Source organism: Astatotilapia calliptera, chromosome 18 (assembly GCF_900246225.1).
Source record: "Astatotilapia calliptera chromosome 18, fAstCal1.2, whole genome shotgun sequence".
NCBI lineage: Eukaryota > Metazoa > Chordata > Actinopteri > Cichliformes > Cichlidae > Astatotilapia > Astatotilapia calliptera.
Window position 1 is genome coordinate 21856710 of NC_039319.1, and position 24762 is coordinate 21881471.

The 24762-nt window shown below is 39.3% G+C and overlaps 1 protein-coding gene across 1 annotated transcript in view; it reads right to left on the minus strand.

Annotated features, from left to right (window-relative positions):
* The window catches only part of LOC113009927 (semaphorin-6B-like), a 65433-nt gene that overhangs the window by 22145 nt on the left and 18526 nt on the right, over positions 1–24762 (minus strand). The window contains exons 4-8 of the mRNA XM_026148584.1: positions 23855–23915; positions 23691–23753; positions 20908–21006; positions 20732–20822; positions 20360–20479 (exon numbers count right to left, since the gene is read on the minus strand). Coding sequence (XP_026004369.1) covers positions 20360–20479; positions 20732–20822; positions 20908–21006; positions 23691–23753; positions 23855–23915 — 434 coding nt within the window. The remainder of the gene's footprint in view (positions 1–20359; positions 20480–20731; positions 20823–20907; positions 21007–23690; positions 23754–23854; positions 23916–24762) is intronic.

Here is a 24762-nt window from a genome sequence, read left to right on the forward strand (position 1 = left end):
AACATAAACTACTTAAAAATCCAGAAATTCTAGAAGAAATATCAGACATCAGAAACCAAATTGATGAATTACTAAAAGAAGAAGTAGAAAAAAAGGTTAGGTATATGCAACAAACCTATTATGAATCAGGACCCAAAGCAACTAAAATACTTGCCAGTAGACTGCGTAAAAAGCAGGCATTAAGGATTATTGATAAAGTAAGAAACTTGGATAGTAACAAATTACATTATATGCCCAATGAGATAGAAAATGAATTTAAAAAATATTACACGAGACTGTATTCACAACCGGCAGCCGCAGACCTTGAGACAATTAAAAATCTCCATAGGAGATACCCAAAACAAGTTACTGATTTCACAGATTACAGATAAGGAACTAGATACAGTTATTGCGAACAGAAAACAAATAAAGCCCCAGGAAGCGATGGCTTTCAGGCTGAATTTTACAAAGTTTTCAAAGAAGAACTCAAGCCACTTCTTCTATCTTGCTTCAACTGGACTCTGAATCAGGGAATAGCTCCACCATCATGGGGAGAAGCTATTATAATAATTTTACCCAAAGAAGGAAAAAACAAAGAATATTGCAAGAATTATAGACCCATTTCCCTCCTAAATAACGACTATAAATTGTACGCTTCGATCATTAGCAAAAGACTTCAAAAATTTGTACCAGATCTGATAGAAGTGGATCAAACTGGATTCATCAAGGGACGTCAGGCACAGGACAATATAAGGAGAGTCTTCACATTATTGACAATGCAGAAAAAACTAATATCGGTACTGTGTTAATTAGCTTAGATCAAGAAAAGGCATTTGATAGCGTAAGCTGGCTCTTCCTATTTGGAGTATTGGAAAAATTCGGGTTTAAGGACAGCTCAATACAATGTATAAGGACAATCTATAATCAACCTACAGCTAGAATCAAGTTGAATGGTAGTCTGACAGATAGAATTCGGCTATATAGAGGTACAAAACAGGGCTGTGTCTTGTCACCAATTCTTTTTGCCTTATACGTTGAGCCACTAGCACAAGCAGTGCGACAACATTCAAAGTTGGAGGGGGTATCCCTTGCTGGACAAAAACACCTTATTGGATTGTTTGCTGATGACGTTATTATTTACGTTACCCTGACAAGTGCTTCCCAATTTTGATGCAATTATTCCATACCTTTGACTACTTATCAGGCTATAAAATTAATGTATCCAAAACACAAATTCTATCATTCAATTATATACCCTCCCAAAAGATCAGAGACGAATACAAATTAAATTGGCACTCGAACAACATGAAATATTTGGGCGTAACCTTGACAAAATCATTATCAGATATGGCGGACATAAACTATAATCAGGTGGAGGGCAACATTAGAAAAGATCTAGAACGGTGGTCGGCAACACCTACAAACTTTTACTCAAGAATCCAAATAATAAAGATGAATGTTCTCCCAAGACTGTTATACATGTTTCAGTCACTCCCACTTCCTATATCACAAAAAAAATTCAAAATATGGGACAAGATGATATCAAGGTTTATTTGGGGTGGGAAGAAGCCCAGAATAAGACTAACAACACTGCAACTCCCGAAGCGCAAGGGAGGGATGGCCTTGCCGAAACTAAGGGAATACTTCTATGCAGCCCAATTCAGACCACTTGTTGGTTGGTGTAGACCAGAATATGAGGCAAGATGGAAGGAAATTGAGAAAGAAATCGAGGGAAACAACATTCAAATTTTTATCTCTGACAAACATTTAATGACAAAGAATAAAAGTGGAATGAATCAAATTGTGAAATTTACATTAGACATATAGCACACAGTAATAGAAAAATGTCAGTTAAAAGAACAATTATTTATACTCAGATGGTTTAGACATGATAAAAATTTCAAGCCAGGACAATTGGACCAAACATTCAAACAGTGGGAACTAAAAGGGATTACAGCAGTTTGTACCCTTATGAAAAACGGAAGACTAATGAGTTTCCAACAACTAAAAAACAAATACAAATTGGAAAATAGAGATTTCTTTAGATATTTGCAAGTTAGGGACTACTGCGCAAAACAAATAAAATCTGACTGGCTTAGGAAACCACTGGGGGTTGTCGGAAAAGTAAAAGATTGCTATGAACATAAACAATTTAAAACTATTTCCACCGTCTATAGGTCATTAGAAGAAAATAGACAAGATTCAACATATTAAAAAGAAATGGGAAGTTGAACTGACCATAAAAATAACAGAGAAAGAATGGCTCAATATTAGTGATGGGATTTCCGGCTCTTTTTAGAGAACCGGCTCTTTCGGTTCGGCTCACTAAAAAGAGCCGGCTCTTTCGGCTCCGAACCGGCTCTTCAGGTTGTTTTGTTGCTTTATTTTATTTATGGGGCAGGGATAGCTCAGTAGGTAAAGTGGTCGCCCCATGATCGGAAGGTCGGCGGTTCGAATCCACTTAACGGCTACCCTGAGGTACCCCTGAGCAAGGTACCGTCCCTACACACTGCTCCCCAGGCGCCTGCTTAGTGGGCTGCCCACTGCTTCACTGAGTGAATGGGTCAAATGCAGAGAAAAACAAGTAATTTCCCCATGGGGATCAATAAAGTATCCATTATTAGTGTGAATGCTTGAAAAGCATTCACAGTATGTTTTCTAATCTTTATTATTATTTTATTTTATTTCTTTCCGTACGTTTTTTGAAGCCTACTCCTTCAAAACCGTTCAACTTAGAAAAACCATTCAAACATCGTTAGATTCCTATTATTTTGGACAACATTGCTTCTATTTTTCTCATTTTTAACATTATATTTTTAATTTTATTCAACTTTATTCAACAAAAATTTCCCATGTATTTCAATGGGGAGACCCTTCAAATTCTCATTCAACTTACTCATTTTTAAACTCTTACTACTTCCACATACATTGACATAGAGCCACCATTCAAACTTTAAAACGAAGACAAGACATTCAACTATTCAACTTGTATTTATCTTTTCAATATCTATTATACTTTTTCTTCAGTTCCAGTTTAAGTTTCATGATGTTTTTTCACCCGTTTCAAAATTTATAATGGGTGTGTATGGGACGGAATGTTGGGGCTAGAGTGAGACAGCTCAACTGCTAGAGTGAGAGGAGCAAAAAAATTAATCTTAAAATCTTTTTTAAAACTGCTGCTGTGTCCGCAGCGTTTGCTCTACAGGTATGATTTTACCCTCAAAACGTAGCCATCGCTGTCCTCTTTCATCCAATGTGTTTACTATTGTACTAGGTGTTATGGTTCTTTCATAAATGTCACCAATGCACAGCCTCCTCCCTCCAACTCTTCCATAGACTCTAATGTTAAAATGGCTCAGAAGGTTCGTTTGAAAATCAGAAGAGCATGGTGTCTTTCCACTGTCACCACGTCCATATAATAAACTCCACAGGCATGAAAACTGAGAATTCAGTAGACTAGACATTGCTGTCACTCACGGTGAAAGAATTTTGTCAATACGACTTTTACTTTTCATTTGGGAGCGATTTGTTTCGGCCTGACTTTTCTGTTCATTTTAAGCAGCAAAAGTGAGGTGCATGTCTGTGTACGTGTGTATGGAGCCCTTGGGTGCAGTCACTATAGCAACCAGGCTCACACCTGCCTGCTTAACGAGCTCTGTCTCTCACTCTGCCAAGATTAAATCAAAAATGTGTGTTACATCTAAGCAGTTGTAGTAAGATTAACTTTTTCAATAGGTACAATAAGACAGGTTTGACAGGCTTTTGCCACAGATTAACAGTATGTCAGTAGTTAATATAGGCTAACTGAATAGAGACCTGAATTATTGCCCTGTTAAATTCAAGTTGATTGTGTATTGGTGGACTTGTCTTCTCCACACAGGTTTCTCATACCTCGGCAGTTTTAGTCAGTTGATGACTTTAAAATAATCTTTTCTGACTGGATAATTAAAGCTCACAGCATCTACCTGTCTGTAGTGTATTTTCCCACATTTTAAATAATCGAATCTCATTTAATGTCTCTGTTTTTAGTCTGTATAGTTTATCTCCCCACGAATACGCTCAAAGTAGTCTTAAAATAAAATCCATAAAACAGTTCAAGATGACATACTTTTTATTTGCTAATTTAATGCCAGTTGCCCTCTTTCCTGAGTATAAGCGAATGAGTGACATAAAGAGAAAAAGTACCAATTTGTATGCTGGTGAGTCTTGTGTATTTTTTTCTCTGTCTCTCTATGACAGAGAAATATATATGCTCATTATTGATGTTCAAACTGATGCTCAAATTTCCAAGCACCACCTGAACGCCTCATCAGTCTTTAACTAATCACTGCACCAACTGCGTCATTCCGCTTTGCTCTCTGCTGTGGTAAGTACAATACACTCAGTACTGCAGTGTTTTATTTTTATGATGGTAAAAATACATTTGACATTTAAACTCAGATATCAAGTCCAACAGAGTTCAAAAGAGTTCAAAGAATAAAGAAGAAAAAAAAAAGAATAACCTTTACTATCATTTATACAGGTTTATGATGTTTTGCTGTTAGCAGCAGTGCTAACGCTAGCTTCAATGCTAATGCTAGCAACAATGCTAATGCTAGCAACAATGCTAATGCTAGCAACAATGCTAACGCTAGCTATAGTGCTAACACTAGCCTTAGCACTTGTTAACTGACAAAAATAATATTCCTGTGATATTTCTTGCCGGTCAGTGAGACAAAAGTAAGAAATGAGCTTTATTATTGCCATTGTGGCTCAGTTTTAACAGTAAGAGTGCTAGCGCTAGTAGCATTGCTAACGCTAGCTGCGATGCTAACGCTAGCTGCAGTGCTAACATTAACTGAAGTGCTAATGCTAGCTGGAATGCTAACGCTATCAGCAATGCTAACGCTAACAGCAGTCTAACAGTAGCCTTCCAAAAGTGGCAATATTTCAGTTAATTAGTTTGAATTATAAAATGGCTGCTGTATCAGCTGGTGTGCTATATTACTCTATAATTACCCTGCTGACTATAAGTTCAGTGTATCATGGTGTGTGGGCTTTGTATTTCTGTTAGTCTGATAACACTGTACAGACAACTAACATATTATTTCTGCTCTTACACTTTCAGGAACTTGACTGACATCTGTGCTTTGCCTGGTAGGTGTGCACATATTGTAAGAGAAGTAGACCAACATAAAAATATAATCTGACTAATATAAGCTGTAAAGTGATGGGTTCAAAGTTTTTGCTAGACCTTTTAAACACAATTTTATAATAAATACACATAAGTACAGCTTAACAATTGGGCTAAAATATTTTTTTTCGTACATTTTTGTAGTCACACTACATGTGATTAGTTAATGATTCACTCAATCATATTTGTATTTAAAAATATTATTGCTGAATTTAATTAAATATTTATTCTTTTAAAAAGTGCCCAATTATGCAACTTTTTGCACATGGCAGCCGACAACAGTTTAGCTTGAATATTTGTTTTGTCCTGTTTCAGTAGTCACAATTAGTTCATACAATTACCATGTGATATAATTTTATTTAAAAATTTTTTTTCTTGTTTTTTGTTCACAGTGTGCAGAAGAAGAACAAGGACCAGATCTCCAGTCTTCTCTCTCACATCCCAACCCCCCAACCCCTCTATCTCTGTCCTGCTCCACCTGTTGTCTCTGCCTTCTTTCCATCTGTATTTCACTCTGTGGTTTGTGAGAAATTTTGCCAAACCAACAATCTTATTGCGGTTTGATTTAAAGCCGTGTCTCTCCTGCTCTGTCTGTTCTCTCTGCTAAATTTTCTCTCTACCTGTTTTTTACTCTTGGCTTGCTGCTGAAAAACGCCAAGCCAACAAAGCAATAAAGAGTGCATATTTTGCCTCAACCTATGAACAAACTGAACAAACAAAGAAAACTCTGCGGTTTGATTTAAAGCCGTGTCTCTCCTGCTCTGCCTGTTCTCTCTGCTAAATTTTCTCTCTACCTGTTTTTCACTCTTGGCTTGCTGCTGAAAAACGCCAAGCCATTAAAGCAATAAAGAGTGCATATTGCCTCTACCTGAGAACAAACTGAACAAACAAAGAAAACTAATTCACGGTTTGATTGTGATTTCCCAGCCGTGTCTCTCCTGCTCTGCCTGTTCTCTCTTCTAAATTTTGTCTCTACCTGTTTTTCACTTTGCGCTTGCTGCTAAGTTGTGCCAAGCCAATAAAGAGAGTGCATATATTCTCTCAACTGAGACAAACTGTCAAACGAAAGACAACTGTTTAAGACAATAAAAACTGAAATATAAAGACAAAGAAACATCTCCTGGTGTGTGCCACTCTTATTTGTGAACATATTTTCTAAAGACTAAGAGAAACACTTGGGTGTGAAAAATGCCAAGGAAGCAGAAAAAGTCACAAGCTGCAAAACAACGCTGGAAAAGTTCATGAGTTTCACAAGTACCAACATGTGAACAAGCTGAGTTTGATTTTCCTCAGAGCTCTGCAGAAGACAGTGTGTCTGCAAAGACCAATTCTGACAGTGTCAAACAGGCAGGTCAACATGTTCCTGCACATGTACAACAGGTATCTTATGCAGATGCTGTAAAGAGTGGACTGCAGCATGAATTTAATGAACAACATGAGGTGTCAAGTGCCCCACAGGTGGGTTATGCTGACTTTTGAAAAGAGGCTGTCACAGTGATGTGGCAGGACCATCTCATGCAGAAAGAGTGAACCTTGAAAACCAGCCCTCTGTTATACATGTCTGTGCATCTCGCAGCCAGGCTCATCCTAAATATGGAGACTCCAGAAACAAGCAGTGCACATGTAACTCACTCACATTTCTTGCTTTCCTTCATGAGAATGAAAACATGACTACAGCTGACCTTAATCTGGTCTTGGATAAAGGTGATGTGATGTACAAAGAGGCCAAGAAAAGATTTCCTAAAAATATTCATTTGGCAACCGATGAGCTGCCAGACAAAGTTGATGCTCGCAGGTCTATGTATGATGTCGACATGACACAGCCTTCCCGGTATGGGACATTTGAAGAACCTCCAGAGGAAGCAGTAGATACCTTTCTCAGCTTAGAAGCAGGACTGAGCTGCCTGTTGTCAGATGTGCAGTATGCCTTATTGATTATGAGTGGATTGTGTATCGCAGTGTTCAGATCCACATCGGGCAAATATGGTTTCTTTGATCCACACTCCAGAACACCCAGTGGTCTTCCTCTATTACTACAGTCACGTAATCGTGGTACAGCTGTGATGCTGAAATTCACACTCCTCAGTGACATGATTAAGAGGATCCAAGATTCTTATGAAATGATGGAGATATCACCTTCTTGTAACTATGAACTGAAGCCTGTGCAGTTCTACAGTATGAGCACAGTCAACCTGAGTGATACTATCACAGACACAGTCTGCAGACCAACAGCTGCCACTGCTGTGGCACCTACTCACTCTGATACAACTGTTGATGAAGCAAACCCTCTACTCCAAGGAGAAACACAACCACTGATCCGACTGAAAATATCTTTTGTCAAATGTCCATTTGTACGCCACTGGTGAAACAAAAAGAAGTCCACATGACTCAGTTCACATCATATGAAGATCAGAATGAACCTCCTAATATACCAACTGAAGAACTATGCAGTGAATTAAGTTTCCTTCCATCAAGTGATGCTTTTTCATGTCAATCAAATGCTGCCATAACAAATGTTGCTGCCTGTGACCTTTCTGATATAGTTTTACAAAAACTGAAAAAAGTTAATAAACAACAAAGGAACAAAATGAAAAGAAGATTAATGGCATCAGAGAAACCCAGAAATCAGAGAAAAGAAAATCAAAAAAGGAAAGAACGACAAAAGTATGCTTCAAACAAAGAATACCAAGAAAAGAAAAAATCTTGCACAAGCAAGGCATTTAAAAAGAACCCTGAAGTTAAACGGAAGCAACAACAGTATATGAAAAGACGTTACTGTGAGAATGATGAATTCAGGCAGAAAAAACAACAATATATTAAAAGACGTTACTGTGAAAATGATGAATTTAGACACAAACAACACAATATATTAGAAGACGTTACTGTGAGAATGATGAATTCAGACAGAAAAAAAACCAATATGTTAAAAGACGTTTTTCTGAGAATGCTACAGTTAGAAAGAAACAACAACATATATTGTCAGCTAACAGATCATCTGCAGAGGAATGGTTTATTTGAAGAGTTTCAGTCAGGTTTCAGAGCTCAGCACAGCACAGAAACAGCTTTAGTGAAGGTTACAAATGATCTTCTTATGGCCTCTGACAGTGGACTCATCTCTGTGCTTGTCCTGCTAGACCTCAGTGCAGCGTTCGATACTGTTGATCATAATATCCTATTAGAGCGATTAGAACATGCTGTAGGTATTACAAGTACTGCGCTGCAGTGGTTTGTATCATATCTATCTAATAGACTCCAATTCGTGCATGTAAATGGAGAGTCCTCTTCACACACTGAGGTTAATTATGGAGTTCCACAGGGTTCAGTGCTAGGACCAATTCTGTTTACATTATACATGCTTCCCTTAGGCAGTATCATTAGAAGACATAGCATACATTTTCACTGCTATGCAGATGACACCCAGCTCTATCTGTCCATGAAGCCAGATAACACACACCAATTAGTTAAACTGCAGGAATGTCTTAAAGACATAAAGACCTGGATGGCCGCTAACTTTCTGCTTCTTAATTCAGATAAAACTGAGGTTATTGTACTCGGCCCTGAAAATCTTAAAATATGGTATCTAATCAGATTCTTACTCTGGATGGCATTACCTTGGCCTCCAGTAACGCTGTGAGGAACCTTGGAGTCATTTTTGACCAGGACATGTCCTTCAACGCACATATTAAACAAATATGTAAGACTGCTTTCTTCCATTTGCGCAACATCTCTAAAATTAGAAATATCCTGTCTCAGAGTGACGCGGAAAAACTAGTTCATGCATTTATTACTTCCAGGCTGGACTACTGTAATTCATTATTATCAGGATGTCCAAAAAACTCACTGAAAAGCCTTCAGCTAATCCAAAATGCTGCAGCAAGAGTCCTGACAGGGACTAGAAAGAGAGAGCATATTTCTCCTGTTTTGGCTTCCCTTCATTGGCTTCCTGTTAAATCCAGAATTGAATTCAAAATCCTGCTCCTCACATACAAGGTCTTAAATAATCAGGCCCCATCTTATCTTAATGACCTTGTAGTACCATATCACCCTATTAGAGCGCTCCGCTCTCGCTCTGCAGGCCTACTTGTTGTTCCTAGAGTATTTAAAAGTAGAATGGGAGGGAGAGCCTTCAGTTTTCAGGCCCCTCTTCTGTGGAACCAGCTTCCAGTTTGGATTCGGGAGACAGACACTATCTCTACTTTTAAGATTAGGCTTAAAACCGCAACAATATATTAAAAGACGCTACTGTACGTGAATTCAGAGAAACGAACAACAATATATTAAAAGACGAAATGTGGAACGATTATTAAAGACGCTATGTGAGAACGAGAAATTCAGAAAGAACAACAACAATATATTAAAAGACGCTACTGTGACAATGCTGAATTTAGACAAAAACAAAAAAACTATATCACTAAAAGGTATCAAGAAAACCCTGAATTCAGAGAGAGACAGAGATCTCGAGTGACTCAGCGTTATGCACGTGATAACGCATTCAGAGTAAGACACAGACAACTAATGAAACAACTAATGCGAGACAGGTATCAAAGTAATCTTGCATTCAGGATTATGCACAACATGAGATGTGCAATGAAAATAAAAAGGAAATACAGATGGGTGAACAGACAAACCCAAGAGAGTGACAACAGTGTGATCAACGAGGCCATATCTGTGTTCAAATCACAAATCAAAGCTGGACCATCATACCCATGTACTGTATGCTTCAAGGCTTCATTTCCAAACCAAGTGCGACCCTGCACAAGGTCAAAGTATGTCAAAAACCCACATGTGGTTGCAACATGTTTGACAGGAAAGTTTGTTCATGTTTGTGATGAAAACTGCAGAAATGAGCAGTGCAATGTTCCCGATGAGAGAAAGAGAGAGTGGATTTGTCACACCTGCCACGATCATCTTAAAAATGGATCCATGCCAGCACTTGCTGTTGCCAATAAGTTGGATCTTGCTGATATTCCAGCTGAACTGTCTGATCTCAACATACTGGAGAGACATCTCATAGCCAAGTGCATACCATTTGCCAAGATCATTCCTCTTCCCAAAGGCAGACAAAGAGCAATTAGAGGAAATGTGGTCTGTGTCCCATCAGAGGTACAGGAAACTGTTGAAACACTACCTCGATTGAGAATTAATTCTCAGGTCATGAGAGTAAAATTGAAGAGACGCTTGTCTTACAAAGGTCATCAGCTGTTTCAGACTGTAAGCTGGTCTAAACTTGTGCAAGCACTGCATAAACTCAAGCAGATTCATCCACAGTATAAGGATGTGAGCATCAGAGATGATGCTGAGCTGTGTGATCCAACTCTTCCTGATGAAGATGATGAGGATGATGATGATGAAAACATGAATGAGGACGATTATGATGAGGCTGATTTAATGGAAATTGACAGCTGTGAGAAAAATGCACTGAGTGAAGCACAAAATATAAATGAACAGGACATTGACATGTTACCCTGTGATGGTGAACAATCGCATGAACAGATGAGAGATGATTCAGAGCAAGCAGATGGACTGACTAATGGTGGTTTTGCACTCGAGTCCTGTTTGCAGCCCCCTGATGTGGCTGAGGAGATATTATGTTTCAGTGAAGGAATCTACTCTGTTGCTCCTGCAGAGAGAAACAATCCAATAAGTTTTTTCAAAACACCTAAACTGGAGGCCATGGCCTTCCCTGTGCAGTTTCCTACAGGCCAAAACACACTTGATGAAAGAAGGCTGATCAAAGTATCCCCCAGTGGGTATTTCAAATCAAGACTTTTCTGCATTGATGATCGTTTTGCCAAAGACACAAACTATTTATTCTTTGCACAGTTTGTGACTGAAATACACTTGGCTACATCCAGCATGACAGTACAGTTAAGGAAGGCAAAGCCTCTGACCAGAGATGGTAGAAAAATAACCTCAGGCATGTTACAAGATAAACATGAGGTGGAGAAACTGGTGCGAAATAAAGATGCAGTGAGATTCATGCAGCCTCTGAGAGGAACCCCAGCCTATTGGGAGAAAACAACAAGAGATCTTTTTGCCATGATCAGACAGTTGGGAACTCCCACGTTCTTTTGCACATTTTCAGCTGCTGAAATGCGCTGGCCTGAAGTGATCGAGGCAATAACAAGGCAGCAAGGTGAACAAGTGAATTTTGAAGGACTCGACTGGTCAGCAAAGTGTGACATCCTGAGAAGCAATCCTGTCACAACAATGCGCATGTTTGACAAGAGAGTTGAAGCATTATTCAGAGATTTACTCTTATCTCCCGCAGAGCCACTTGGCAAAGTCATTGACTACTTTTACAGAGTTGAGTTTCAGCACAGAGGAAGCCCACACATACACTGCCTCCTGTGGGTAGAAGGTGCTCCTGTGTTTGAGGAGGATGATGAGCAAACTGTTCTTGATTTTATAAACAAATACATCACAGCTCAGCTGCCTGATCCACATAAACAACCTGAACTGTACAAAAAAGTAACAGAAGTGCAAAAACACAGTAAGAACCACACAAAGACGTGCTTTAGGAGTTTAAGCTCCGGGTGCCGTTTTGGTTTTCCCAAACCACCCTGCAATGAGACAATGATCACAAGACCCAGTGAGGATGATGCACTGGAAGTAGAAACGGCAAAGAACAAGCTCAGACCACTGAACCAGCTGCTGAATGAACCTGAAACTGCTTCCATGAGTTTAGAGCAGCTCTTGGAAAGATGCAAGTTGACACATGCAGAATATGAGAGATACCTGAATAAAATGAACATGAGGAGTACGATCATACTAAAGCGTGATCCAAAAGACTCTTGGATAAACGGCTATAATCCACATCTGCTTGAAGCCTGGAACAGTAATATCGACATAAGCTTTGTTTTAGATGCTTTTGGTGCTGCAAATTATTTAATGAAATATATATCAAAAAAAGAGGGCGGGCTATCTGAGTACCTGAAAACTGTCATTGAGAACTCCCATAAGGACAGTGTAAATGAGTGCGATGAAATGAGAGCCGTCATGCAGGCATATTCAAAGAAGCGAGAGATCAGTGCACAGGAGTGTGTTGCTCGTGCATGTGGTCTTCACATGAAGCAATGCTCACGTGCTGTAATATTCATTCCAACTGATGATAATCCTGTGAAAATGAGTCGTCCCCTGTCAGTTCTGGACAACACAACACCTGAGTCTTCCAATGTTTGGATGACATCTTTGAATGACAAATACAAAGCCAGACCTGAAACACCAGAGTATGAGGAGATGTGCATGGCAGACTTTGCTGCTACTTGCAGGATTGTCTATGGCCAACAGAAAAAAGGTAAAGATGTTTTGCCCCTTCTCAATGAGATGGGGTTTGTGCAAAGGCGCAAAAACAATAAGCCTGCTATCATCAGATTTCACCGCTGCTCACAAGAAAAACATCCAGAGCAATATTACGGAAGACTGCTTAAACTGTACCTTCCTCATCGTTCAGACCACGAACTGAAAACACCATCGTTGCCAACCTATCAGGCTTTCTATGGTGCTGGCTGTGTACAGCTACCAGGTACTGACCATCTTGAGTACGTGCAACACATTGTCAAAAGAAACAGAGAAAAATATGAGAAAAACAGTGAGGAGATCGAGAGCGCTGTTGAGGAATATGAGCAGAACAGAGGTGTGACTGACGAATGGTGTAATCTGGCACCTGAATCAGATCTCGTAAGGTTGCCACTTGTCGAACAAGAAAGAGAGCGAGACAATGAAAATGAACAGGAAGATGTGCCCGACTACAGCCGTCAGGCTGATGCTTCAACAGAAGTCAGAGCCATCAGGGAACCCCCTGCTATTGATCCCACATTGTTACGTCAGATGTTTCAGAATCTGAACAAGAAGCAAGCCTGCATATTTTATGCAGTTAGAGACTGGTGCATTAAAAGAGTCTGTGCTCTAAATCCAGAGCAGTTTTTCTTTTATATTAATGGTGGTGCTGGAACAGGAAAATCACATCTTATCAAATGCATCTACTCAGAAGCATCTAAGATACTGAGCAAAGTGCCCAGATATGCAGACGACGTTGACATATCAAAACCCACCGTCCTGTTAACTGCTTTCACTGGGACTGCAGCTTTTAACATTTCTGGAACAACACTGCATTCTCTTCTCAAGCTGCCTAGAAGCTTAAAACCTCCCATTCAGGGACTTGGCAATCAGCTGGATGAAGTCAGATCAGAACTTTTGAATGCTGAAATAATCGTCATTGACGAAGTGTCTATGGTGTCAAGACATCTGTTTGCATATGTAGATGCAAGACTCAAACAGATCAAAGGGACTCGGAGACCCTTTGGAGGCATGTCAGTCATTGCTGTCGGAGACTTCTATCAGCTACCCCCAGTGCGACAGTCTAAACCTCTCTGTGTGCACGACCCGTCTGAGATCGACCTGTGGCGGGAGCATTTTCAGATGATCACTCTGACTGAGATTATGCGTCAGAAAGATGATGTTGTCTTTGCTGAGATGCTGAACAGAATTCGTGTAAAAGGAAAGTTGGATGAGCTTTGCGAAGCAGATAGAAATTTGTTGTTACAGGCCATAACTGAACCAGCCCATTGTCCGACTGATGCATTGCACATTTTTGCAACTAATAAAGAAGTGGATGCACACAACTCTTCAACACTGGCTCTGCTCCACACTCATATCATTGACATCCATGCAGATGATTATAGAAAAGATCCTAGAACTGGCAGAATGGCACTTCAAGACAGACCATTGAAAGGAGGTAAAAACGAGTTACCAGACACACTGAAAGTTGCAGAAGGAGCTCGTGTCATGCTCACCAGAAACATTGACATACAAAATGGTTTGGTTAATGGAGCTTTTGGAATACTACTTAGAGTAGTTTACTCTGAAAATGACCAACACATCATCAAGCTTGGACTTAAAATGGATAATGAGACATCTGGAAAGAATAACCGCACACCAGCAGACGATATGGTGTACATTGAGAGAGCAGAGGAGAATCTGAAGCAGAAAGGAGTGGTACGAAGACAGTTCCCAGTGAAGCTGGCCTTTGCATGTACAATACATAAGGTACAGGGTATGACAACTACATCAGCTGTTGTCTCTCTTAAGAGCATTTTTGAGCCCGGCATGGCCTACGTAGCTGTCAGTAGAGTGACGTCTCTCAGTGGACTGTATCTTCTTGATATGGAGGAGAAAAAAATATTCACCAACCCAGAAATCACTGCAGCGCTTGAGAACATGAGACAAGCCAACCTTGATGACATGATGCCTCTTCTACACGTGAGGCAAACACTGAGCAGGTCAGAGGTTTTCACCATTGTTCATCATAATACAGAGGGACTGCCAGCTCACATTAATGACATCAAAAGTCACCATGAATTGTGTCTAGCAGATGTTTTGTGCCTAACAGAAACACACCTGCGGGGCTCTTTTGTCGCAGAGAGTCTCCACTTGGAAAATTACAATTTGTTCAAACGCAACAGACACCTGTCCTACACAAACTTTCCCCAGATGGCAAACAGAAGTGGTGGTGGAGTTGCTGTTTATGTGAAAAGTGACATTCAAGTGCATGAAAAACAGTACATCCATAATGTAACTGACCTTGAATTTCTGGCTTTAAAGGTTGAAGCACCAGTCAGTGCTCTGATTGCAGTTGTATACAGACCTCCAGACTACACTCTGAGGCCATTCCTGAAAAACCTGGTAAGCCTATTAGACTCATTGGAGATCATGGACTGTCATCCCATCATAGTTTGTGGTGATTTTAATGAGAATGTTTTATCCAGTGCAAACAAACTAATCCTGGAGCTGTTTGAGTCTAGGGGATACGCACAGGTCATCACTGCCCCTACCACAGAGAAGAACACACTGCTTGACCTAATTTTCATTTCTCAGTCAGATCGATGTCTCCATTCTGGAGTCATGAAGACATACCATAGTTACCATGACCCAGTATACTGTGTATTGTCCTGTGATGATTCATGATCTAGATCTTTGAATACAGTAAGTAATATCTATATTTTTGAATGACTTAAGAAAGTAGAGCGATGCTTGAACTCCAGAAAGAAGTCCAGACGCTTTTCTTTGCAAGCTCCTTTGACTACGATGACCTGGATGACTGAGAACCTTCACAGACATAAAGTAGAGCGATATTTAAAAGTTGACGCCCTGCATTGCAGTATAATGTTTGAATTGTTTACATAAAATACAATTACATGAATTAAGTAATGATATCAGTAAAAGATGACAATTTTATTTATTACAGAAAATCTAAAATTCACTAACAGTAACCTATAAATGTCAGAAAAATCAAATATAGCAGTTTAAAATGAATAGTGTAGGCATATCCTCTCCGCAGCCAGGCTTCAACATCCTGCCAGGCTGCCCCAGTCTCGCTGTGGCTGGGAGGGAGGGAGGGTGGACCAGAGGATTGCCTACACAACACATAAATGTTCAACAGCTTCTTCATTGTTTCTGAGAGAACAATAATGACTAAAGGTTGCTTTTTAAAAAAACAAACAAACAAACAAACAAACCTAATTACAGCAATAATGACAGTTAAGCCACTTTATGTGTGCCTCTATTTTGAAATACTATTTACAAAAATGTTATTATTTTGGTTTGTTATAAACTTTAAACTTTTTCAAAAGTATACGATTATATTTTTGGACCAATTTTACTATGAAACATAAATTTTTATGAGCTTTTATCATGTTTCTGGCCAGTGCAATCATCAGGGTGGGTCTGGGTTGATAACTGCACATTTCTGGCCAGAAATGTTTCAGCAGTGTTACATATGTAGTGCATATGTTACACTTGCTTTCTGTTACCAGCTGATACCCTACATTTGTATAGACATTGGATGGTGTGAGGTTGGGGAGTTGAGTGGGAGGGGGGGGGGAGGGTACGGTGGGAGTTGAGGGGGGGGGGTTTCCTTTCCTGTTAGGTTTCCTTTTTTTTTCTTTTTTTTTCTTTTTAAGCAAGACACAGTCCTCCTGTGTCTTCTCCAAGCTTCACATGTAAAATCCAACAATGTGAAGCACATAGCAGCCAGAAACTGTAATGCCACAGATCAGAGAAACTTCATCATCACCATCTTCATCGCCATACGATCAGAGCGTGAGACTTCACATCTGGAGCACAGGAGAGATTCTGTGATAAGTCCTCCTTCTAGCTTGTCCCACAAGCAGCCGGTGAGATTTACTCACAACAAAAAGGGTTAATGACATTATTTCCATGAAAACATGTATTCATTCTTTGTGAAGTGTTTAAATTGTGTTTTCACTTGACCTTAGGAGTGTTAGAGTGTATTGTAATGTCTGTACTCAGGTGTTTCCCTCTGTGATCCATCCCCTTCAGAGCTGAGACACTCAGGACTGAACAGACGGCACAGTTTCTGTGACTGAGCCTCCAAAACACCTTCTTTGAAACCACTCATGATAGAAGGGCTTCATATTTGCAGCAGCACTACTACAGGTATTCAGTTTATTACAGGATGTGTTTGTTTCTTAGGACCAGCTCTGAGTGCACACTACCTAATATATACACCTTTCTGTTTATTACAAACCAACTACTCTGGATCATACGGCCAGTTGGCAGGAATGTTGCTGCAGGAAAACATCCCTGGAGATCACCATCATTGTCAGACTGACTGTGCCTCCTCTGTGCAGTGTCAAGATCCTCCCTAAATGAGTGTGTAAGTTAACATTTTCATTATTTTATTCCCTTTGACAAGACAAGTATCACTGATATTTACATTTACAACTACATATTCCTGTTTTCTGCTCTTCTTTTAAAGTCCTCAGCTATCCTGCTTCTGTGCTGCTTGCCACACATCAAACACTGGCCGGATGACAGGGAGGATCCACTCTGAAGTCACTGGACATGATGAGGATCATATGGGACTTCATAGTTTCACAGAAACATTGTGCTCTGTGATTACAGGTTTTAAATGGACATAATGACTGCCTCTCTCTGATCAACAGGCTAAAGGATTGTTGTCATTGTTAGTGCTCTGTACAATGTATGCTTATTTAGTATTTCATCACAGAGCAAACCTTTTTTTCTTTAACATATTTTTATTTTTTTATTTGTGGGGATAGGTTAATTGATTAATCCAAATTGTCACTAGGTGTGAATGTGCGAGTGAATGTGAGTGTGAATGGTTGTCTGTCCCTGTGTGTTGGCCCTGTGACAGACTGGCGACCTGTCCAGGGTGTACCCTGCCTTTCGCCCTATGACAGCTGGGATAGGCTCCAGCGCCCCCCGCGACCCTGGAAAGGATAAGCGGAAGCGAATGGATGGATGGATGGATGGATATTTTTATTTTGTTCTAATGTTGAATTAACTGTGGGGATTTTTTTTAAGTGGGCACTCGGGATGTCATATGACCAGAAATGTGGTAACTGGAATTCAACAGTATGGAAGAAAAAATCTGCTAAGAACAAAACACACACAAAACCCCCCAAGAAAATTCAAATTCATTCCATGTAATCCAATCTAAAACATTTTAAACTGCTGAACAGCAACACAAACAGCGTTAAAAAACAGTGTTAACAGAATGATTATGATGATTTTGTACCAAAGTTTCAGGTCACATGGCACACCTAGTGTGTAGTGTGGGGTATCAGCTGGTAAGTATAGGTTTTTTTTTTCATATTTGTGTCCTTAGAGTTCAGATAGATAAAGCCTTGTGTATAATAATTAGTCATAACCACAACTCAAAGTCAGGGACTAACTAATTTTGGGACTTTGTGTCTGAGCCCAGGTTAAAACAATGTGTAAAAAAGCATTTAGTGGCATGGCTGAACAATGCTGTATTGATACTTATTTATCCATGTTCACAAAAAGGACTAATGTGTTTATTTGATTATTTGCATGTGTTAAACTGTGTCACCACCTTACGCTTTCATTTGACTTTACTCAAAAATCTCTATACAGTTCTCTTTTACCACTGTGTGGACTCTGTTTACATTAAAACATAAAGAAGAATGAGTAATAAAAAGATGTGTAGACAGATTAAGTAGGACCGATAGAAACAGCTGTTCAGCCATGTTCTAAGAAACCAACACAATTTAAAGGTTCAGGATTGTGGTTTTAAAAGTTGAATTTTCATGTATTTCATATGTTGCTTATTATTTTTTATTTAGTTATTTAATTTAGTTATTTTTATTTATTCTACTAGTCCTTTTCAGAAAGAAGCTGTAAAATATGACTTAAGATTTTTATGTTATTTTCTATGACATACAAAATAAATTGATGTATGTAATACTATTAAACATGATATACACATGTGTATATGTCTGAAAAACATTATGCTGTATATTAAAGTTTGTATTTTCTCCAGAATTTTTGTTCATCTTTTAAGTTCATTTCAGTTAGAAGAATTTGAACTTTTAATATTCATTCAGAGGTTTTCTGACTCTAAATTTTCTTTTGTCATTACTCATCTTTTTATTATTTACATTTTAAACATGTTTAGCTTTTTTCCAACTTCTTCTGTGTGAACATCAGCTTTCAAAAGTTCTGCACTTTTGTTTTCAGGTGAAAATTTCTGTATTTTCCAGCTCATTCAGAATTTTTAACTTAACATTCAGCAATTAATTCATTTCAGTGCATACATTCAGATTCAAGCATTCACACTGCAGTTTCTTCAGAAAATGCACTTTCTAGTTATTATTATTATATATTCCGTACGTTTTTTGGCATCTCACTCCTTCAAAACCGTTCAACTTAGAAAAACCATTCAAACACCGTTAGATTCCTATTCTTTTGGACAACACTGCTTCTATTTTTCTCATTTTTAACATTTATATTTTTAATTTTATTCAACTTTATTCAACAAAAATTTATAATGTATTTCAATGGGGAGACCCTTCAAATCCTCATTCAACTTACTCATTTTTAAACTCTTACTACTTCCACATACATTGACATAGAGCCACCATTCAAACTTTAAAAAGAAGACAAGACATTCAACTATTCAACTTGTATTTATCTTTTCAATATCTATTATACTTTTTCTTCAGTTCCAGTTTAAGTTTCATGATGTTTTTTCACCCGTTTCAGAGTTTATAATGGGTGTGTATGGGACGGAATGTTGGGGCTAGAGTGAGGCAGCTCAACTGCTAGAGTGAGAGGAGCAAAAAAATTAATCTTAAAATCTTTTTTAAAACTGCTGCTGTGTCCGCAGCGTTTGCTCTACAGGTATGATTTTACCCTCAAAACGTAGCCATGGCTGTCCTCTTTCATCCAATGTGTTTACTATTGTACTAGGTGTTATGGTTCTTTCATAAATGTCACCAATGCACAGCCTCCTCCCTCCAACTCTTCCATAGACTCTAATGTTAAAATGGCTCAGAAGGTTCGTTTGAAAATCAGAAGAGCATGGTGTCTTTACACTGTCACCACGTCCATATAATAAACTCCACAGGCATGAAAACTGAGAATTTGGTAGACTAGACATTGCTGTCGCTCACAGTGAAAGAATTTTGTCAATACGACTTTTACTTTTCATTTGGGAACGATTTGTTTCGGCCTGACTTTTCTGTTCATTTTAAGCAGCAAAAGTGAGGTGCATGTCTGTGTGCGTGTGTATGGAGCCATTGGGTGCGGTCACTATAGCAACCAGGCTCACACCTGCCTGCTTAACGAGCTCTGCCTGCCACTCTGCCAAGATTCATCTTAAACACTTCTCTTTCAACTGCTGCTGTGTCCACAGTGTTAAAGCCATCATTTTACCCTCAAAACGTCGCCATCGTTGTTCTTTTCCAACATCTTGTCTTTCAAAGCTCAGAGATGTAAACTTTTTAAACTGTGTGGGTCCAAGTGGAGGGATCACATTTTAGTCATTCAGTGATTCAAAGAATATGACCTTTTAATATTCTTTCAGATGTTTTCTGATTCTAAATGTTCTTTTCTCATTTCTTAGGGTTTTCTAATTTACAATTAAAACATTTTCAGCTTTTTTTCCAACTTCTTCTTCTGTGTAACCTTCAGCTTTTAGCAGTTCAGCACTTTTGTTTTCAGGTTAAATTCGGGTTTTTTTTTAATCTCATTCAATATTTTTAACTTAAATTCAGTAATTAATTCATTTCAGTGCATACATTCAGATTCAAGCATTCACACTGCAGTTTCTTCAGAAAATGCACTTTCTAGTTTGTTTTGTGATTGTCTCTTTGTCTGGCTCTGGAGGGACATTTTCAATATGTCTGTTTCTAAAAGTACCTCGGAACCATTTGGAGTCGTGCTTGACTGTGCGGAGGGCAGGGCTGTCGCCGAGGCTGCGATAGATCACTGCGTCGATGGCCAGGAAGTCTGTCACGGTGCCGGTAAAGAGACTTCCATCTGACGGAGAAACGCAGGGAGAGAGAGAAGGAGGAGAAGAAGAAAAGAAGGTGAAGATACAGATAGAGCGATAGCACAAGGTCGGGAAGATTAAAACCAAACAAGCAATGCAGCGAGAGGTCTGACTATAAATCATTTGCAAAGGTAAACACAAGGGCACAGACGTTTCACTGTCTGGAGCTGGAAACTGAGTCTGATGTCGGCAACAAAAGCGACATTTTTCATCTTTACAGAGCAAAGCCGAGATGCTACCTGCAAATAAAGCCACATTGGCATGTCGTGGATCATATGGGCACCGTGCCATCCCACTGATAGGCTCTCCCACCATTTCTAGACTGTCTCTCTGCAGGAGGAATAAAAAAAAAAAAAGATAAACCAACTGGCAGATACACAAAGAAAGGGTGGATGACAGATAGACGGATACTAACAGTGTAGTTGGCACACAGAGGGTTGAAGGCATTTGTTCCGCATACAAACAGTCCACCGTCCTGCTTGAGTAAAACCTTGATGAAATTACGACACTCTCCCTGTAGAAAAAACAAACAGACCAAACAAAAGGAAATTATTATTACAGAAGGAAGGGGGGTAAACCTACAGGGCACTCAAGGTGACAAAGAGGGTTTTGAACAAAGCCGCTACAAGACTGTCAGCGTGAAGTATGAAGAATGCAGCTTAAAAACAGCCCTGAGAGGAAATAACACTCTCAACCCCACTCCATCTGGAAGAACAACAGGATGGGCACTTTATAGTAGTCTTCAAAGTGGAGGCTGCTGATTGAAGTTTAAAGATGCTACCAGAGAGTCGGAAACTTGATGATCCTTTCCTCCCTCTGTGATAGTATTTTACCACAATGTCTGATGGCGTGAACTTGAAAACACAGAAAAAATACCTGTGCAGGTAGACGATTAACACTTGTGCTTTTCGGCAGCTCCGTATTTATTCGTCAGATTGGAAATAATTGACAGGATCGCATCCCTTGAAATCACTTTCTTGTCAAGAGTCTCATGCCAGCTACATTGGATTGGATTGGCTTAAAGACTGAGAACAGGAGAGCACAGCTATTCCAGCACTGTCCAAGATCAGTTGCATCCACCTACCACCACCACCTCTATAACACCGTTCATATACCTCATTTGCTTAATCTCAAAACTCAGAACTACCAGAGATAGATAGATAGATAGATAGATAGATAGATAGATAGATAGATAGATAGATAGATAGATAGATAGATAGATAGATAGATAGATAGATAGATAGATAGATAGATAGATAGATAGATAGATAGATAGATGTTTCAGTGAATTGTTGAGGCTTTTACCCATTTTCCTAGAAAATACAAAGAAATGAAAGTTGGCACAAGAGTTTTACACAAGCCCGTAAAAAGAAAAAAAAGAAGCTTTATCCAGAAAATGATTTAATTCCTTCTTTTGTAATTACAAAAATATTACCAGGAGCAAACTACAGTAATTGCTGTTAAATTGTCCATAAAGATTATGTGTGTGTCACAAATTATAGCTAATCTGCAAGGATGCATTTGTGTGTAAGATAGGAAGAGGACAGATGGTAATGAATTATTTAAATTAAACCTCTAAAGGGAAAGGAGAGAAGTTTAATACTTATCAAGAGCTACCCCTTTATATAAATAGAAACAAAAAATACAACCTAAACTTTATACAGGCTGTCTACATTGGCATAGCTGTAGTTATGTGTACAAAACAATGATAAAGGAAAATAGCTGCACCCAGACAACCCGAGTGAGTCAAGAAAACAGAAAAGCCTAAGCCACTTATTTACTGAGCCAATTTTTTCTCACATTCACATCGTTTCTTGTTTTTATACAGCCGTGTGAACTTCTGCAGTGACAAACAGGCTTTCATTGCCTCTGTGCAGTTATTCCACAGCGTTACTCCCTTGACTGTAATTCTGTGATATTTACTCTTGGTTCTTATTGCCGGTTTAGTAAACATATAGCTCCTCTCAGTACATGATGTTTTTGTCTTCCTTCAAACAAATATTCGAAAGACTTGGGGATAATGTATGTTGTCTTGCTTGCTTTGTACATAATTTGGACTCAAGCTTAAGCTCAGCTGGGCAATTACATTTCTGTGAAAACTGCTGGCATAATGCAAATGAATGTAAAGTCCAAAACATCAAACTGGTTCTTTTAATACAGCTGCTTCATTAGTGCCTGCTTACTATTAATGTTCAAAGAGCATTGAAGGTTTTATTAAATGTAATGAAAGTGGGGCAATGCTGCACACTTACCTACTGCTTCAGTGTTGATGGGGGTTTAAAATCCAATCTTATAACATGAATTAAAGAATTTTAATTAACGCAGTTCACTTGTCTGTCCTTTGTCTCACATTCTCACCACTCTCCAGTGTTTATCCTCTTGACTTTCTTTGTTTCTCCTTTTATCACAGCGTTACTTCTTGTTTTTTTTTTTCTCACTCCTACATCATCTCCTCTTTCATCTGTGGTGTTTGAAGCAACACCTTTTCCCTTTTCTCATCCCTCCACCTCATTCTTACTACCTGGTGGCTGCACTGTGCTCCTAATGTCTTTCCTCCTCAGTTCTCCTCCACCTACATGCGTCCCATTGCCATCTATACATGCCTTCCTCAACTCATTTCAATTACCGTTTCCTCCCTGAGGCTGTGTCACTCTCCCTGCTCACTTTGCTCTATAATGTCTCCCCCTGCCTTTTTGGCTTAGATTGTATTTTGCTGGTGGCATTGCTACATTTATACAGTATACACCCCCCCCCCCCCCCCCCCCCCCCATCAGATACTTATCCTAAATTTGATCAGGTTCCCTTCATACTTCACAGAACTGTCACCTTTCACTTTATATATACACTTAAAATTGTCCCACTTTCTCTGTCTTACCCCACAGGCTGAAAATGATATATGACTAGAAAACTAGCACAATGCAGATGCTGAAGAAAAAAAAAAACCCCAACAGCTTTGAAGCTCCATGAACATCTCTTGGCCCGGGTAATGTGTCACCGAGCTGGTGTGATTAAGCGATGTGCTGATTCTGTATCAACAAGATCAAATTTGTGTAAATACCGTATGCAGGTGCGCCCAAAGGGAATAAGGTTTCTGTAACAGCTGTTGTGTCTGTCCATGCGTGTGATGGTGTAGATAGCGCTGGTGCGTGCACTAGTGGATCTCAAAGTCAGTCAAAGTGCTGTGAGCGATTATTTTACCTCGTGCTTGCCCTTCATCCGACACACTCGAATATCGTTCTTATTGGATTCCCAAGTCCTTTTCTGGAAGGGGATAAACCACAGTCAGACCTCCCTGCACGCTTGTTATGTGTGTATGCGCACATGATTATGTTTTTTTGTTTTAGTGCATGTGTGAGTCTTACCTTGCTGTAAAACATCTCATCGCCTGCCATGTTATCCAGCTCCACTCTGTACAAGTCATCTCTGGAAACACACAGCAAGACAATCGAAAGCATCAGTTAAGCAATATGATGCAAATTGACACAGTGAACCCGCGTTTTTTTTTTCTTCAACAGATTTGAAATCATTTTCAGTTCGCTTAGGAAACTGTGAGTCTTCCCGTGCTCCGTTGTCTCATGGAGTACCACAGGGTTCCATTCTGGGCCCTATCCTGTTTTCACTTTATTTACTTCCATTGGGCTCAATTCTTAGAAAGCACAGACTCTCTTTTCACTGTTATGCAAATGACTGCCAGATTTATGTTCCTCTTAAAAAGAAAGATGGGTCATCTGTAAATTGTTTGCAAACATGTCTGGAGGACGTCAAGTCGTGGTTGGCGCTAAACTTTCTTTGTTTTAATGATTCTAAAACTGAAATAATGGTGTTTAGACCTGCCTCCACTGCTGTTCCGTGTGTTGATCTGCAATCCCTGAAATCATTCTGTAAACCAGAGATTGTTAATCTGGGTTTTAAAATGGATCCTGAACTTAAGCTTGAAAGCCACATCGGGTTGGTTGTAAGGTCTAGTTTCTTTCATCTGAGGCAACTGGCCAAAATTAAGCACTTTCTTACGAGACAGCAATTTGAAACAGTAATCCACGCTTTTGTAACCGTTCGGCTGGATTACTGTAATTCTCTTTATTATGGGGTGAGTCGATCTTCTGTTTTTCGACTGCAGCTAGTCCAGAATGCTGCTGCACGCCTTTTAACTGGCACTCGTAGATACGAGCACATCACCCCAGTTTTATATTCACTTCATTGGCTGCCCGTGCATTTTAGGATCCATCTTAAACTGCTTTTATTTGTTTTTAAATGTTTGTCCAATGCTGCC